At 39.9% G+C, this 18057-nt stretch overlaps 1 protein-coding gene across 1 annotated transcript in view; it reads right to left on the minus strand.

Annotated features, from left to right (window-relative positions):
* aco1 (aconitase 1, soluble) overlaps window positions 1–18057 on the minus strand; it is an 88110-nt gene that overhangs the window by 13590 nt on the left and 56463 nt on the right. The window contains exons 14-17 of the mRNA XM_061961230.1: window positions 17210–17366; window positions 4205–4329; window positions 4020–4124; window positions 3735–3877 (exon numbers count right to left, since the gene is read on the minus strand). Of these exons, the coding sequence (XP_061817214.1) occupies window positions 3735–3877; window positions 4020–4124; window positions 4205–4329; window positions 17210–17366 (530 nt within the window). The remainder of the gene's footprint in view (window positions 1–3734; window positions 3878–4019; window positions 4125–4204; window positions 4330–17209; window positions 17367–18057) is intronic.

An 18057-nucleotide genomic window follows, 5' to 3' on the forward strand; every position in this document is an offset into this window, starting at 1 on the left:
ATCAAAATGCATCTATGCATATGCATATATGCATCAAGTGTTCATTCAAGGCTAAGGCAAAAATATCGAGATATATATCGTGTATCGCAATATGGCCTTAAAATATCGCAATATTAAAAAAAGGCCATATCGCCCAGCCCTTGTTTCAATGATGCCATTTCTGTTTGTCATGTATAATTTTGTCTATTTTGTGTTTATCCTTGAATAAACAGGTCAGTTTCTTGTTACCAACCATTGTGTATTATTCAAACTCACCTAATTCAGCTGGCTAGTTGTTATCAAGAGTACTAAAACCCTTTTCAACATGATTCTGACAACTAAGTAGGCTAAATAACTTTAAACTTTAATACATGATCGGATAGGCCATTATCGGTCAGCATCGGTATCGGTCAGTATCGGTATCGGATCGGAAGTGCAAAAACAATATCGGTATCGGATTGGAAGTGCAAAAACCTGGATCGGGACATCCCTAGTGTGAATAATGTAAACTCACTACACCGGTAGTTCTTAGCACTCCCATAGTGAGTCTACCGACAGATACAAGTTAAAACTTTACACTACTTTATATTCGAAATGGCAACAATGGAAGATGAATGTCCCATAACAAGAAGATAGAGAAAAAGAAGAAGCTTATCGACTACAGCCAGCGTTGGTACATAGTACAATGGCGGATTCAAGCTAATTTTCAGGACCTATTGAGATCCCAAAAACACAACAGCAGGTACCAGAAGGTAAGAAAAGTTGGTTTTGCATAATATTAAAAAACAAAATATAAGAGATAATATGTCTGCTAATGGGTGCCATTTTGCAATAATAATATCTGTATGTTGAAGCACTGTACGTCTGACTACGGTAGTTGTAATACTCAGATTTTTTACTTCTCTACTGGAGAACTTTAGTAAAGTAATTTACAAAAAGCTACCGCATTTTTCGGACTATAAGTCGCAGTTGTTTTCAGAGTTGAGTGCGACTTATACTCAGCAGCGACTTATGTGTGAAATTATTAACACATTACCGTAAAATATCAAATAACATTATTTAGCTCATTCACGTAAGAGACTAGACGTATAAGATTTCATGGGATTTAGCGATTAGGAGTGACAGATTGTTTGGTAAACGTATAGTTATAGTTAGTATAGTTATTTGAATGCCTCTTACCATAATATGTTACGTTAACATACCAGGCACCTTCTCAGTTGGTTATTTATGCCTCATATAACGTACACTTATTCAGCCTGTTGTTCACTATTCTTTATTTATTTTAAATCGCCTTTCAAATGTCTATTTTTGGTGTTGGGTTTTATCAAATAAATTTCCCCAAAAAATGCGATTTATACTCCAGTGCGGCTTCTATATGTTTTTTTCCTTCTTTATTATGCATTTTCGGCCGGTGCGACTTATACTCCAGAAAATTCGGTAAACATGGTAGCCTACGGGCTACTAAGAGCTTGCAGATCTTGTACACAGCAGCTAAGCGTACAATATCGCACAAGCTACCATCAAGCGGTGCAGCTTCATAGTTTACCAACGTTGGACTACAACATTTACTGGCGTCATCTTGCAGTCCATAGACATCTTATAAGTAGATGCAGCATTGACCGCTACTGCCTACTGGCTCTGACGAGATGCGGAGCCGCCATCTTGGAGTGGTGATCCGCTCCACTCAGTGCAATTCATTTGGCAGGAGCAATGAACTGTCAGCGCATTTAATTCATCTTACCTCACTGAATACCACTGATTTTCACACGTTTTTTTGTCATACGTGTAGCTATGATAAAGGACACATGTTTTGGCGTCTGTTATTATTCATATTTTGCTTAACAGTAATAGAATATTCTTATATGCTAAAAGTGACCAGACGTCCGAGATCAAAACTGGGAATATAATCCCAGAGAAGTGGGAAAAAAACGGTCAGCTATTTTTAAGTTCAAAAAACAATATGATTAGGTTATATATACACATGCGTATATCCTACACAAACAATGTATGAATACATTAGATATCTATATATCTGTGTCAGGTAAGTGTGGCAGGGCCTTTTCCTGTTTATCACATATGTTGTCCCACACATTTCACGAAAGTGGGCTACACAAAATTGGGTTGGAAAGCTAGACTAAATTTAGACTTGTATAATACTGTTTAGCCACTGTCCATCTGATTGTCTAGTTAGCTAACATATATTACCCCTCTACCCCTTTACACAATCTGGACTGTGGTCCTAACTTTTACCCCTGTTGGCTTTTACAATCTTTATCTTCATCATTTATTTCAACTTTATGTTATTCAAGTATTAAGTATTCTATTAGGGTCATACTCTTGTTTGCCAGCGGCTACGATTTCAGTACTATTGAAGATCTTTGCTCCTTCTCAACTCTGTGGTAATATTCTTTTCACAAAATACAACCAATAGTACATTAATGTTAAATCTTACTGGTGAAAAGTAATCCCCCGATTCCTATTTTCAACAGTCCGCTCATTTGAGCAGGAAAACGCTGAACACCAAATGGTAAATGGGTTATACTTGTACAGCGCTTTTCCACCTTTTTTTTAAGGAACTCAAAGCACTTTGACACTATTTCTACATTCACCCCTTCACATATTTGTTTTCTACCTGTCTACTGTCAGTTTAGGCTGCTCGCCAGCTCCTCATCACCACTTCAAGATGGCGGCCGAATTTCTCGCGTCACAGCAGCCAATGCTGCGTCTACCGTCAGTCTACCCCAGGGTAGCTGTGGCTATGAAAGTAGCTTACCACCACCAGGTGTGAATGATTGATGGGTTCTACATGTAAAGCGACTTTGGGTACTTAGAAAAGCGCTATATAAATCCCAGTTATTATTATTATTTGTATTATTACTTAAAAGATGTCTATGTTGCAGACCACACTATCTCTTATGTGTGACTGCCATCTACTGGCCACACGTACCATTACACCATGTTAAGGATGTCCGATAATGGCTTTTTGTTTGCCATATCCCGATATTGTCCAACTCTAATTACGATACCGATATCAACTGATATATACAGTCGCGGAATTAACACATTATTATGCCTAATTTGGACAACCAGGTATGGTGAAGATAAGGTACTTTAAAAAAATAATAATACAATAAAATAAGATAAATAAATTAAAAACATTTTCTTGAATAAAAAAGAAAGTAAAACAATATAAAAACAGTTACATAGAAACTAGTAATTAATGAAAATGAGTAAAATTAACTGTTAAAGGTTAGTACTATTAGTGGACCAGCAGGACGCACAATCATGTGTGCTTACGGACTGTATCCCTTGCAGACTGTATTGATATATATTGATATATAATGTAGGAACCAGAATATTAATAACAGAAAGAAACAACCATTTTGTGTGAATGAGTGTAAATGGGGGAGGGAGGTTTTTTGGGTTGGTGCACTAATTGTACGTGTATCTTGTGTTTTTTATGTTGATTTAATAAAAAACAAACAAAAAAAAACAAAACAAAAAAAAACGATACCGATAATAAAAAAAACGATACCAAAAATTTCCGATATTACATTTTAACGCATCCGATAATATCGGCCTGACATCTCTACACCATGTACCAAATAAAATAGCTTTGAGATCGGTAAGCACCATCAGAATTATTCCGTACATTAGACGCACCAGGTTATAAAGCACACTGTCAATTTTTGAGAAAATTAAAGGATTTTAAGTGAGCCTTAGAGTCCGAAAAATACGGTACTTCGGTAACTCACCCTCTGCTTGACAGGTATCGTGCAGCAGCACTGTTTCTGGTGATGTTACCGGCAGGGGAAATATGGTCCGTTGTGACTGAATCGCCAAAGTTTAGCAGCACGTAGGCACCGTTTATGGACTTAGGAGGGTTTAACTGCATGGTCTGAATAAAAAAAACACAAACACATGAAATTAGCATTGGATTGTAAGCAAATTGTCAAAGATGGCCTTGGAAGTTGCAAACCTGACTAGTTTCTGTGGAGATTTATATATTTAGGAGATGACTAAAGGTGTTGTCTATTTACCAAATTGTCAAAGAAGGGCGGGGACTTAATGTAAGTCGAGGTTGGGTCCCAGGGATATAGATTGTCGGATGGCGCCACCAACGAGTTCCAGCGTTCGTTTACTTTCTGCAATGGACCATACACACATCTTAAAATTAGTCCAGTGAGTATTCCATAAATACCTTAATTATTAGCTTATGTAATACCTCGATTTTCTGGTAGACCTCTCTAAACATGGAAGGAATGACAAATCTTTTCTCTTCATGCTGGATCTCCTCTCGTGTGGGCCAAATATCCCTCAGGAAGATCTCTCTACCGTCGGCGTTAATTCCTATAAAAGCAAAGAAAGAGAAAATGTTAGCATATTTCAAAGGGTGTGTGACATATTTCTTTTGGCTTAAAAGGTCTGGGATGCTTTTAGTGATGGTAGCCATAGACATCTTCTAAGTAGACTCAGCATCGAGCGCCACTGCCTGCTGGCGTTGACGAGACACATGGCCGCCATCTTGGAGTGGTGATCCGCTCCACTCAGTGCAATTAATTTGGCAGGAGCAATGAACTGTCAGCACATTTAATTAATCTTACCTCACTGAATACCACTGATTTTCACACGTTTTTTTGTCATACGTGTGGCTATGATAAAGGACACATGTTTTGGCTTGTTTTATTATTCATAGTTTGCTTAACAGTAATAGAATATTCTTACATGCTAGAAGTGACCAGACATCCGAGATCAAAACTGGGAATATAATCCCAGAAAAGGGGGAAAAAAACGGTCATCTTTTTTTAAGTTGAAGAAACAATATGATTAGGTTATATATACATGCGTATATCCTACATAAACAATGTATGAATACATTAGATATCTATATATCTTAGGGACCTATAGACTGTGTCTCTGTTGCTGCAGCAGCAGATAGTTTATTCTGTCTTGACACTTCGTATTGATATTTTGTATTACTTTCTTCCCTTAAATGATCATGTTTACAGTGATTGCTTTATATGTATGTCGCTTTGGATAAAAACGTCTGCCAAATACATAAACATAAACATATATAAACACCTGAAAGTCTTTATATCAGCTAAAACCACCATTATGTTTCACTGGATTCAGAATAAAACCAAATTATGTTATACAATCTTTATCTTCATAATTTATTTCAACATTATGGTATTCAAGTACAAACTCCGTTTCCATATGAGTTGGGAAATTGTGTTAGACGTAAATATAAACGGAATACAATGATTTGCAAATCATTTTCAACCCATATTCAGTTGAATATGCTACAAAGACAACATATTTTTTTTGCAAATAATCATTAACTTTAGAATTTGATGCCAGCAACACGTGACAAAGAAGTTGGGAAAGGTGGCAATAAATACTGATAAAGTTGAGGAATGCTCATCAAACACTTATTTGGAACATCCCACAGGTGAACAGGCAAATTGGGAACAGGTGGGTGCCATGATTGGGTATAAAAGTAGATTCCATGAAATGCTCAGTCTTTCACAAACAAGGATGGGACGAAGGTCACCACTTTGTCAACAAATGCGTGAGCAAATTGTTGAACAGTTTAAGAAAAAACATTCTCAACCAGCTATTGCAAGGAATTTAGGGATTTCACCATCTAGGATCCATAATATCATCAAAGGATTCAGAGAATCTGGAGAAATCACTGTACGTAAGCAGCTAAGCCTGTGACCTTCGATCCCTCAGGCTGTACTGCATCAACAAGCGACATCAGTGTGTAAAGGATATCACCACATGGGCTCAGGAACACTTCAGAAACCCACAGTTGGTCGCTACATCTGTAAGTGCAAGTTAAAACTCTCCTATGCAAGGCGAAAACCGTTTATCAACAACACCCAGAAACGCCGTCGGCTTCGCTGGGCCTGAGCTCATCTAAGATGGACTGATACAAAGTGGAAAAGTGTTCTGTGGTCTGATGAGTCCACATTTCAAATTGTTTTTGGAAACTGTGGACGTCGTGTCCTCCGGACCAAAGAGGAAAAGAACCATCCGGATTGTTATAGGCGCAAAGTTGAAAAGTCAACATCTGTGATGGTATGGGGTTGTATTAGTGCCCAAGACATGGGTAACTTACACATACAGTATGTGAAGGCGCCATTGATGCTGAAATGTACATACAGGTTTTGGAGCAACATATGTTGCCATCCAAGCAACGTTACCATGGACGCCCCTGCTTATTTCAGCAAGACAATGCCAAGCCACGTGTTACATCAACGTGGCTTCATAGTAAAAGAGTGCGGGTACTAGAGATGCGCGGATAGGCAATTATTTCATCCGCAACCGCGTCAGAAAGTCGTCAACCATCCGCCATCCACCCGATGTAACGTTTGAGCAGAACTGCACCCGCCCACCATCCGCCCGTTGTTATATATCTAATATTAATAAAAAAATTTAAAAAAAGGGTGAAAACTACGCGAATTGCACCTTGTGCAGACAAGATTTTTCGATCGGACACGGAGGAATTAGCGATGTAAAAGACCACGTTGGGACAAAAAAACACAAGTCTAATGCCGTTGCTAGCGATACAAGTGGAAAACTTTCAACGTTTTTCGTCGCCCAAACAGATTCTTTGGATGTGATAAATGCCGAAGTTTTATTTACGGAGGCAATAATTGAGCATGGACTTCCAATCGCACTGGCTGATCACATGGGACAGTTAATAATGTAATGCAACCTTTAAAAATCATTACGCGGTGATCGCGATCCCAAAAATAAACTTTTCTTGCATGATAATGTCCAGAAAAATTCGCTTTATATTACTATAGAGTCCTTTTAACGAATGAGTTTGATGGTTTATCACAAACCTTAAATGAAAGAAGTCCTTTGTTCTCCTGCACCATGCATGCACAATCCTGTCGGCTGTATTTCACAGCACGACATACTGTAAAAAGTGTTTATACTATTTATACTTTCAATTAACAAATTGAAGTCTTGTGAAAGGTTGACAGGATAACTGGCATTAACTGTCAAAATAATTTCAAACTATTGAAGTTAGCTTACAGAATAAACATGTCAATCAACCCATATGATTTTTGCTGTAATATTTTTGTTTTGAAAAGTCACTGTGACTGATAGAAAAGTGATGGTTTTAGCAACATTTTAACCTGTCTGAATGCTAATAGTCATTTTGCGTCGGGGGGCGAAGCCCTGAACCCTCCACCAGGACTTTGTCCTGGACCTACCGGGGCCTGCGGCCCTTGGACCCTGGCTACTAGGTTTTTCTGATTTAAAAGTTGGCAGGTATGGTGAGGTTATAAAGCTTTTGCCTGTTAAAGAAAGGAGACTGATCCAATGCACAGACATTCGCGTGCCACGCTGTCACGACCCAGACGCACACCAGTGCGCAATCATATGGGAGCCGCGCTGAGCGCACTTCCAAGCGCGTCTCGCTGCCGGCGACGGCCAGATATGGGCCCACGCTCCAGCGCCATCCATTTTCAGGGCTAGTTGATTCGGCAGGTGGGTTGTTACACACTCCTTAGCGGGTTCCAACTTCCATGGCCACCGTCCTGCTCTCTATATCAACCAGGGTGAGCCCCACCCCTTTCATGAGCGCACTACGCGCGGAGTGACCCCTGTTACGCGCCCCCGGCAACAGGGGTGGCAAGCAGGTAAGCTGCGCGGGCGGAGTGACCCATGTTACGAGCCCCCGGCCACGGGGGTGGCGGGCAGGTAAGCTGCTTACCTGCTGCGCGTGACGCCGGCCGCGGCGAAAGCGGACGAGGCGGGGTGTCGGTGCGGTGGGCGCGGTAGTGACCCTGGACGTGCGTCGGGCCCTTCTCGCGGATCGCCTCAGCTACGGCTCCCGGTGGGGCCCTCTCGGGGGAAGGGGCCTCGGTCCCGGACCCCGGCGAGGCGTCCCTTCTCCGCTCCGTAAAAGTGTCCATCTCTTTTCTTTTTTTTTCTTCTGTTGTGGCATATGCAGCAGGTGCCTGCTCGTTTTTCGTATGTGGGTAACAACATTTAACTATGTATATATATTTCCGAATTGGTTTAACTGCCACCCGCAAAAAAAAAAAAAAAAAAAAAAATTAATCCGCCCGACCCGACCCGCGAGCGGATAAAATCTTAGTTTTTTTAATTTCATCCGCCCGATCCGCGGATAATCCGCGGACTCCGCGGTTGTGTCCGCAAACCGCGCATCTCTAGCGGGTACTAGACTGGCCTGCCTGTAGTCCAGACCTGTCTCCCATTGAAAATGTGTAGCACATTATGAAGCCTAAAATACCACAACGGAGACCCCCGGACTCTTGAACAACTTAAGCTGTACATCAAGCAAGAATGGGAAATAATTCCACCTGAGAAGCTTAAAAAATGTGTCTCCTCAGTTTCCAATCGTTTAATGAGTGTTGTTAAAAGGAAAGGCCATGTAACACAGTGGTGAACATGCCCTTTCCCAACTACTTTGGCACGTGTTGCAGCCATGAAATTCTAAGTTAATTATTATTTGCACAAAAAAATAAAGTTTATGAGTTTGAACATCAAATATTTTGTCTTTGTAGTGCATTCAATTGAATATGGGTGAAAAGGATTTTCAAATCATTGTATTCCGTTTATATTTACATCTAACACAATTTCCCAACTCATATGGAAACGGGGTTTGTATGACATTTTTAAATGTCATTAATTTCATTGACAAGCAATTATGGTCATACTCTTGTTTGCTAGCGGCTACGATTTCAGTACTATTGAAGATATTTGCTCCTTCTCAACTCTGTGGTAATATTCTTTTCACAAAATACAACCGTTAATGTTAAATCTTACTTGTGAAAAGTAATCCCCCAGATTCCTATTTTCAACAGTCCGCTCATTTGAGCAGGAAAACGCTGAACACCATCTTTGTTTTCTACTGTCAACTGTCAGTTTAGGCTGCTCGTCGGCTCCTCATCACCACTTCAGGATGGCGGCCGAATTTCTCGCGTCACAGCAGCCAATGCTGTGTCTACTTATAAGATGTCTATGGTGGTACCTCCCACCTTTGAACCGATACGGTATTATCCTGCTACCTGAGAATCGATAGCGGTTAGTGATCCACCATGAACATCTGGTTTTGGCAGTGTATTTTCAGTGATAAAAGTATTTTGTATGGAAATGATACACTTTTATCACCGAAAATACACTGCTGAAGACAGATGAATGAATGAGAAATTGGGGTCCATGTAGACAGTGACACCCCTAGATTCTGATAGGTCATCCCAGGTGCCATCCCCACTCAAAGGCGGAACGATTTGAAGCAGTGTTTCTCAAACTGTGGCAAGCGTACCACTGTAGTGGTACGCTAATGAATTGCTGCAATCTACAGCCCACGGATTGTCCCAAGTTTATTTCTAAAACGTGAATTAAGAAATATTGTCATTTGGTTTGCCGCCTGATGGGTGAGGTCCACAGTAAGGGTGTAACAGTACGTGTATTTGTATTGAACCGTTTCGGTTCGGAGGTTTACCGAACGAGTTTCCACACGGACATATTAAGTAGCGCAACACACGTTGTGTAAATAATGCACACTGAGGCACAACACACGGCATGCTAGCAGCGACCGGGCTACTACAACATGCAAAAGCCAGAGCTGGAAGACCCTCCTGCCTTGTTAAGATCTCCCGTTTGGGAACATTTGGGCTTCGCGGTGTGATACAACAATGGATAACATCACTTCATTGAAGAGAAAGACGAACAAACACAGCTCCCCACCGCATTCAAGCAGCCTGTCCTCGGCGAGTCAGGCAGGGCTAAAGCAATAACAAATGTTTTTATAGCAGCAGATTTAAGACCATATTGCATTAACAACTAGATTTTGACCCACTTCTATGGTGGAAGAACAATGAGCCCATATATCCTCTTACTGCCAAGTTAACCTGGCACTACCTCGCCATACCTGCTACCTCCGTGCCCAGTGAAAGGGTATTTTCCACAGTTGGAGACATTTTAACTGCAAGCAGGTCTGCTCTTTCTGCAGACAATGTGGATAAACTGATTTTTCTGGCAAAAAACATGAAAATTGAGTGAAAGTCACCAGGGTTAAAGGCTGGGGGGGGGGGGGAGAAAAGTTAATCTGAGGCTGAGTTGACTTGAAACTGTTTAATGTTGCACTTTTTGTATGTAGAAGAAAAGTTTTGTCATTTTATTTAATCTGAGCAACAACTTGAAGCAGTTTAATGTTGCACTTTATATGTGGAAATGTTGCACTTTATATGTAGAAAGGTTTTGTTAAACCAATTCTGAGCCTTATCTTATTTAGTTTTTATTTTATATATGTTGACTGCATTAACTCTGGCAATCGACCCTGTGTGTATATGTATGTTATTGTTGTGTTAAAAAGATAAAGCCATTGTTTACAAATTTTGGTAAATAAATAACAAGAAAATGTATATTTTGTTGTTTTCTTACGGTATCGAAAATGAACCGAACCGTGACCTCTAAACCCAGGTACGTACCGAACCGAAATTTTTGTGTACCGTTACACCCTTAGTCCACAGTGATCATTATTGACCATGTGCATTATACATGTATGCTAAGCACAGACTATAGGTACTAATTTGGACAACCTTTCCAATTCAAAGTCCAAATAATCAAAAACAAACACGGAACATTAAAACATGTGATACAAAAACACAACTTAATGTGGACATTATAAAAATGTTTAATAGTACCGGGATTTCACAGTAAATACCTTCAAACCCGCTATAACAGTCACACAGCATCATTCTGTAGGCTCCAACTCAGGAACTCCACAGAGCTGAGCAAATACATACGTATGTACTCTTAAAGACAATAAAATTGATTAAGCTATTACATGGCGAAATGTCGCATCAAGCTCACCATACAACAGTGCAACTAAAAGATGTAACCTTTGCCTGAAATAATTTAAAATAATATATATATATATATATAAATATATATATATATATACCACCCCAGCATGTCCACATTTAAGAAACGCAACAAACTGGTCTCATCATGTCGGCAAGGAGGCAGGGCACTACTGTGTAACATCTTCAGCAATTGCCACGCCCCCATGTAATGTACCCTATACATAAGTGACAGTCATTGACACTTCAATAAACTCCCCTGAAGAGCAGGGAAACCTGTGAAACAGACCTGTACTGATGAAATAGCCTCTGTGTGTTTTTCCTGACCTAAGGAATATATATATATATATATATATATATATATATATATATATATATATATATATATATATATATATATATATATATATATATATATATATATATATATTCATATATATATATATATGAATATATATATACCTACTCAGTGGTCTAGTGGTTAGAGTGTCCGCCCTGAGATCGGTAGGTCGTGAGTTCAAACCCCGGCCGAGTCATACCAAAGACTATAAAAATGGGACCCATTACCTCCCTGCTTGGCACTCAGCATCAAGGGTTGGAATTGGGGGTTAAATCACCAAAAATGATTCCCGGGCGCGGCCACCACTGCTGCTGCTCACTGCTCCCCTCACCTCCCAGGGGGTGATCAAGGGTGATGGGTCAAATGCAGAGAATAATTTCGCCACACCTCGTGTGTGTGTGTGACAATCATTGGTACTTTAACTTTAACTAAATATATATATAAAGTCGCGGTCAAAAGTTCACGGACACTTGTAAAGAACATAATGTCATGGCAGTCTTGATTTTCCAATCATTTCTAGAACTCTTATTTTTTTGTGATAGAGTGATTGGAGCACATACTTGTTGGTCACAAGAAACATTCATGAAGTTTGGTTCTTTTATGAATTTATTATGGGTCTACTGAAAATGTGAGCAAATCTGCTGGGTCAAAAGTATACGTACAGCAATGTTAATGTTTGCTTACATGTCCCTTGGCAAGTTTCACTGCAATAAGGCGCTTTTGGTAGCCATCCACAAGTGTCTGGTTGAATTTTTGACCACTCCTCTTGACAAAAATTGGTGCAGTTCAGCTAAATTTGTTGGTTTTCTGACATTGACTTGTTTCTTTGGCATTGTCCACATGTTTAAGTCAGGACTTTGGGAAGGTCATTCTAAAACCTTAATTCTAGCCTGATTTAGCCATTCTTTTACCACTTTTGACGTGTGTTTGGGGTCATTGTCCTGTTGGAACACCCAACTGCGCCCAAGACCCAACCTCCGGGCTGATGATTTTAGGTTGTCCTGAAGAATTTGGAGGTAATCCTCCTTTTTCATTGTCCCATTTACTCTCTGTAAAGCACCAGTTCCATTGGCAGCAAAACAGGCCCAGAGCATAATACTACCACCACCTTGCTTGACGGTTGGAATGGTGTTCCTGGGTTTAAAGGCCTTACCTTTTCTCCTCCAAATATATTGCTGGGTATTGTGGCCAAACAGCTCAATTTTTGTTTTATCTGACCACAGAAATTTCTTCCAGAAGGTCTTATCTTTGTCCATCTTTGTCTAACTGCTCCAAATGCAAAAATCATAAAGAGTACAAACAATGTTTATTCTATGAGCTAACTCCCTTTATCTGAATAGCCATTTGTGATTTATAGCATGAAATAACAAATATCTTGCAGTCATGTTGTTTATGTTTCAGAAAGATTCAACGATTCAATGTCAAAATATAAACAGTAGAAAATGTCAGCTACTGTCTTGTTGTAAAACACTATACTGTAGCAAAAGTCATCACATGGATGCCACAATCATAAGTGTTCTTAAGTGTGTATTCCACATCGAGAGCAGTTTTTGGTAAACAACTCAAATGAATGTGTTGGCCATCGTTTATCCAGCCGCATACATTTGTCCAGAAGTGGCCAAGTAGACGCTTTGTGGGTTTCTTGGATGTTGTCTACATCGCTAAAAGAAAAATCTAAGGAAGAAAATCCCTCTGCCATCTTCAACTACCGTATTTTTCGGATTATAAGTCGCAGTTTTTTTCATAGTTTGGCCGACTTATACTCAGGATCGACTTATGTGTGAAATTATTAACACATTACCGTAAAATTTTAAATAATATTATTTAGCTCATTCCCGTAAGAGACTAGACGTGTAAGATTTCATGGGATTTAGTGATTAGGAGTGACAGATTGTTTGGTAAACGTATAGCATGTTCTATATGTTATAGTTATTTGAATGACTCTTACCATAATATGTTACGTTAACATACCAGGCACCTTCTCAGTTGGTTATTTATGCCTCATATAACGTACACTTATTCAGCCTGTTGTTCACTATTCTTTATTTATTTTTAACTGCCTTTCAAATGTCTATTCTTGGTGTTGTGTTTTATCAAATAAATTTCCCCCAAAAATGCGACTTATACTCCAGTGCGACTTATATATGTTTTTTTCCTTCTTTATTATGCATTTTCAGCCGGTGCGACTTATACTCTGAAGCGACTTATACTCCGAAAAACACGGTAGTTGTTTTTAACAAATAAATCTCCCGCTTGAATATTCCCTCTTCTCCTCTCCGACTCTCCCGTCGTCATTTGGGATGTCTGTTGTGATTTCCCTTCCTGGTTCGATTGCCCTATCTTGCCTCTGATTTGCCTGTCCGTAATGTTTTGCCCTAATCTTAACCAATCGTGACTCATCATAGTAAACCAACCAACCAATCATGGATGTTCTTATACGTACACCAACCAATCATCATTGATGTTTCCCGTATATGATACATGTAGACTGTAATATGTTGGCAGTAAACAACAGCAAAACTTTAAATGTTCCATTGAGAATATAGAACATTACACACGGCGCTCAAAGATCTGTCAAAATGTTTTTAGTACGACTTTGGTAAGCTATGAAGCCACACCGCTTGATGGATTGTCGGCGCATTAAACATACGAGTATTATTATGGTGTGTTTAAGGACAGCAAAATGGCACCTATTAGCAGACACATTACCTGGCGTTTTGTTTCGCAATGTTATGGAAAACCAACTTTTCTTACCTTCTGGTACCTGCTGATGTGTATTTGGGATCTGAATAAGTCCTGAAAATGTGAGCGTTTCCGCAATTGTAGTCCGTGTCGACACCGTAGTCATAAGCGTCTTCCTTGTCTTTACCTTCTTATGTGGCATTCGTCTTCCGCTGTTGCCATTTCTAATATAAAGTAGTGTAAAGTTCTTACTTATATCTGTCAGTAGACTAGCTATCAAAGCACTAAAACCTGTAGTGGGTTTACATAAATTACCCACGGAACTTTAGTTATTAGAGGGTTCTGGTCAGTAATGTGTCGTTCGCGAACGATTCGTTCGAACGAACGAATCTTTTGAGTGAACGTACTGAACCGAATCACTTCATGAACTGATTCGTTCCTTTCTCAGTTCAGTTGAGCTCCGCCGCGACCATGCCGGTATGAGTGGAACTGGCGCATTCTGTGACTCACTGAAACCTCGACGTCGGCGAACGACGCAGCCAGCTACTCATCATGGGGGCGGGGGGAGGGACTGAGCGAACGATTCGTTCACCGCGGATTAACGACATGAATCACTCAGTGAACGACAACGCTCTCGCTCTCTGCTCTGCTTGCCCCAATGCCGCGAGTGATTCTCCTCCTGTCGCGGGGATATGTTTCATGCCATTGGCATCCGTTCTCCATTCATTCTCCAAGCTAACGGCTAATGTTGACTCAAGCCACATGAAAACAAACACACACACGCGCCCCGTCCCCATTATCTCAACACATAAAGTTATGAGAGTAGAGGAGATAGAAAGAAAGTCAGTGCAGGGCAAGGCTGAGCAGCAGCGACGCGAGGGGGAGGGGCGGGGGGTAAAGTGTAGGGCAGGCTGTTTGAGAAGATTTAAAATAAAAATAATAACTAATGTATGTACATATACATAGGCTATTATTTATCTTGATTTTTATATTATTTAAGCTATTTATTTTCTTTTTTATTGCATATTTAAGTTGATATTTTCATTTTTATATTTTTAAATGTAAGCTACAGAAATTTTAGTTTTAATGTTGGCTTTTCTGGCACTTGGTTTAATATTTGTTTTGTTTTATTTAAGGTAGCCTGTTTATTTTCTTTTTGTTTGCATATTTAAGTTAATATTTTCTTTGTTATATTTTTAAACATAGGCTACAGAACATTTAGTTTTTATGTTGGCATTTCTGGTTCTTAATTTATTTGTTTTATTTTGAAGGTATTTATTTTCTTTTTGTTTGCATATTTAAGTTTACATTTTCTTTGCTACAGAACATTTAGTTTTTATGTTGGCATTTGTTAAGGGTTTCTTAATTTAATATTTGTTTTTGCACTAAACAAACGAGGCCTATTTATTTAACTGTTGATTGCAAGCATTTTAGTAGGCTATTACTATTTTTTTTATTTCCCACTTTTATTTATTTCTTATTTTCATTTCAGTGCAATAAAACATATTTAACAACAGGACTCGCGAACCTACTGACACAGAGAAGTGACTGTCACATTGAGGCTCTCGTTCAGTCACTGTGCGCGTCGTTCATTGGGTGCTGAGGGCTTGTGTCGTTCGCGAACTGACACACACCGAGATCTGCCGCTGGGGAAGCTGTTACTGACTGACTCATGATTCGCCGACCTGCACACAGAACTGCTGCTGCAGAAGTGATTCGGTGAACAAATTTTTTGAACGAATCAATTTAAGGAACTGATTCTAGTGATTCAGTACAGTCAAAAGAACTGCCGATCCCATCACTACCGGTCAGACGGTTTTTCACAGCACACATTTCCTGTGTTGTTGTTTCCGAATGAGGAGATGCTGCTCTGTTATTGATTGAAGTAAAGTCTGAAATCATTAAAACAGTTAGCTCCATCTTTTTGACACTTCTTCCACTCCCGTCCTTGCACGCTACAACAAAGATGATGGGGAGAAGACACTGTCGAAGGTGAGCCACGTAAATAAGACCGCCCACAAAACGGCGCATCCTGAAGCGACGCTCTGAAAGTTACTTGAAGATGGTCTGTAAAACATAATCTATGCAACATTTTGACCAGAGAACTACCATTTCATAAGATCGTGTTTTAAATTTTGAAAAAAATCACAATACGACCCCTTTAATGCGCCCTATAATCCGGAGCTCCTTTTGGATGAAAATAGACCTGAATAAACCCGCTCATTGGCAGTGCGCCTTTTAATCCGGTGCGCCCTATGGTTAGAAAAATACAGTATAAGGCAAACACATGTCAAAAATATATATTTTCCACGGGTTTTAGCCAATCTTTTCCGGGGATTTTAGCCAATCTTTTCCGGGGGTTTTAGCCAATCTTTTCCGGGGGTTGACTGGGGGCGGGACTTCCGGGACAAGGATGCGAAGTGTTGTGGAGTTGAAAGGAATGTTGCCAGATAAAATGTAAAAAATAAAATAAAATAAAATAAAAAATAAAAAAATACAATAAAAAATAAAAATAAAAACTCCCTCGTGCAAACATGAGGAAGCGACCGGTCAATCACGATCCAGGACTGTGCAATCAGCGATTACACGCCAACTGGACAATATTTACCATATTATTTATATATTTAATCCACAATAAAAGCCTGCACAGCATAGGATGTAGGAAATACTGACTCCCACCCCCTCAGCACACTGGGAACCAGCATTACTCCTCTCTAGTCAGTTTACTAGTCACTTTATACTTTTTATTGTCTCGTTTTTTTTACATTGCCTCTTAGAGTGGTCTTAGGCCATATTGTATATTACATATTGTGTATATTGTGTTTCTGTATATTGTGTGGTTTCTTCTTTTTTTTTAAATGCAAAGCACCTCAGGGAAGCAACCTAAATTTCGTTGGACCTGTACCTGTACATGCACAATGACAAATAAAGATCATTCATTCATACATAAAAGAGTGAGACACGGAGATTGAGCCTGTTGCTTTTTAACAAACTGGGAATCTGTCTGAGCCTCCATTCCTTGGGATGTTACAATATTGATGAATGGCAAAGCACGGAGATGGTGTTGATGGTGTGACGTATCCTGTGGGTCATCTTGGCGGGTAGCCGTGACTCTCACCTTGTTTTAAAGATAAACTGTCACATAATGGCTAGTTTCGCGCAACACCTGATCCATGCATCTACGTCTATTTTCGTCTCCAGTTACCTAAGTAAGGTAACAAGCCCGTGTCTCTTTTCACGGACAACCTGGCTCTCGTGATTTTGTCTCTGGTCTCACATGATTTTTTTTTTTTAAAGTTTGGTTAAAAAACCTTCAATATCGATCAACTTTTGGAGGTTACACAACACTCACCGATAGGTTCTGTCTCAAAGTCGATCTTAACAGTCCCGGCTATTGCATAAGCAATGACGAGTGGAGGCGACGCAAGGTAGTTGGCTCTGGTGTTGGGGTGAACGCGTCCCTCAAAGTTGCGGTTGCCCGAGAGAACACCTGCAGCAACCAAATCTCCCTAAGACACAAAGCAGAGTGAACAATTAAATGCACCTAAGAATGACTTGGTTTCACGTGACGTCACGTTGCCCAGACTCAATCAAGCACATGGAAGACAAATATGCCTATTTCTAGCAAGAGGTCAAATGAAAGCACTGTTCTTGAGTTTGCAGTGACCACTTTAGCATTTTCTGCACAAACTTGCAAATAAGTGTATGTATTGATTAACTGGAAAGCAGCTTGCAGAGTTGTCCGCTCTGCAAGGTGAAGTTATGATCACTTTAAGGGCCAGAAACAGACAATTCAATCAATCAATCAATCAATCAATCGTTTACTTATATAGCCCTAAATCACGAATGTCTCAAAGGGCTACACAAGCCACCCTCGGCTCAGATCCCACATCAGGGCAAGAAAAAACTCAACCCAATGGGATGACAATGAGAGTGAAACGTTTAAACTCGCTCAAACACAAACGTTCTACTCTGGATTTCGTCTTCCCGTTAAAATGGCTTGGCAAAGTTGTTGCTACAAACCTCCACCGGAGGACAGCGCAGCGAAGGAGCTCCAAAATCCTCATTCGTCTTAGATGGACATACACTTGTTGTTTGTTGACTTTTGTTGGATGGACTGGCACCAAATACACTCGGCACCAAGTTGGTGAGACTAGCACCTCTTCAGACTTAGACACGCCACACACAGACCCCCACAAT

The sequence above is a fragment of the Nerophis lumbriciformis genome, linkage group LG05 (genome assembly GCF_033978685.3).
Source record: "Nerophis lumbriciformis linkage group LG05, RoL_Nlum_v2.1, whole genome shotgun sequence".
Lineage (NCBI taxonomy): Eukaryota > Metazoa > Chordata > Actinopteri > Syngnathiformes > Syngnathidae > Nerophis > Nerophis lumbriciformis.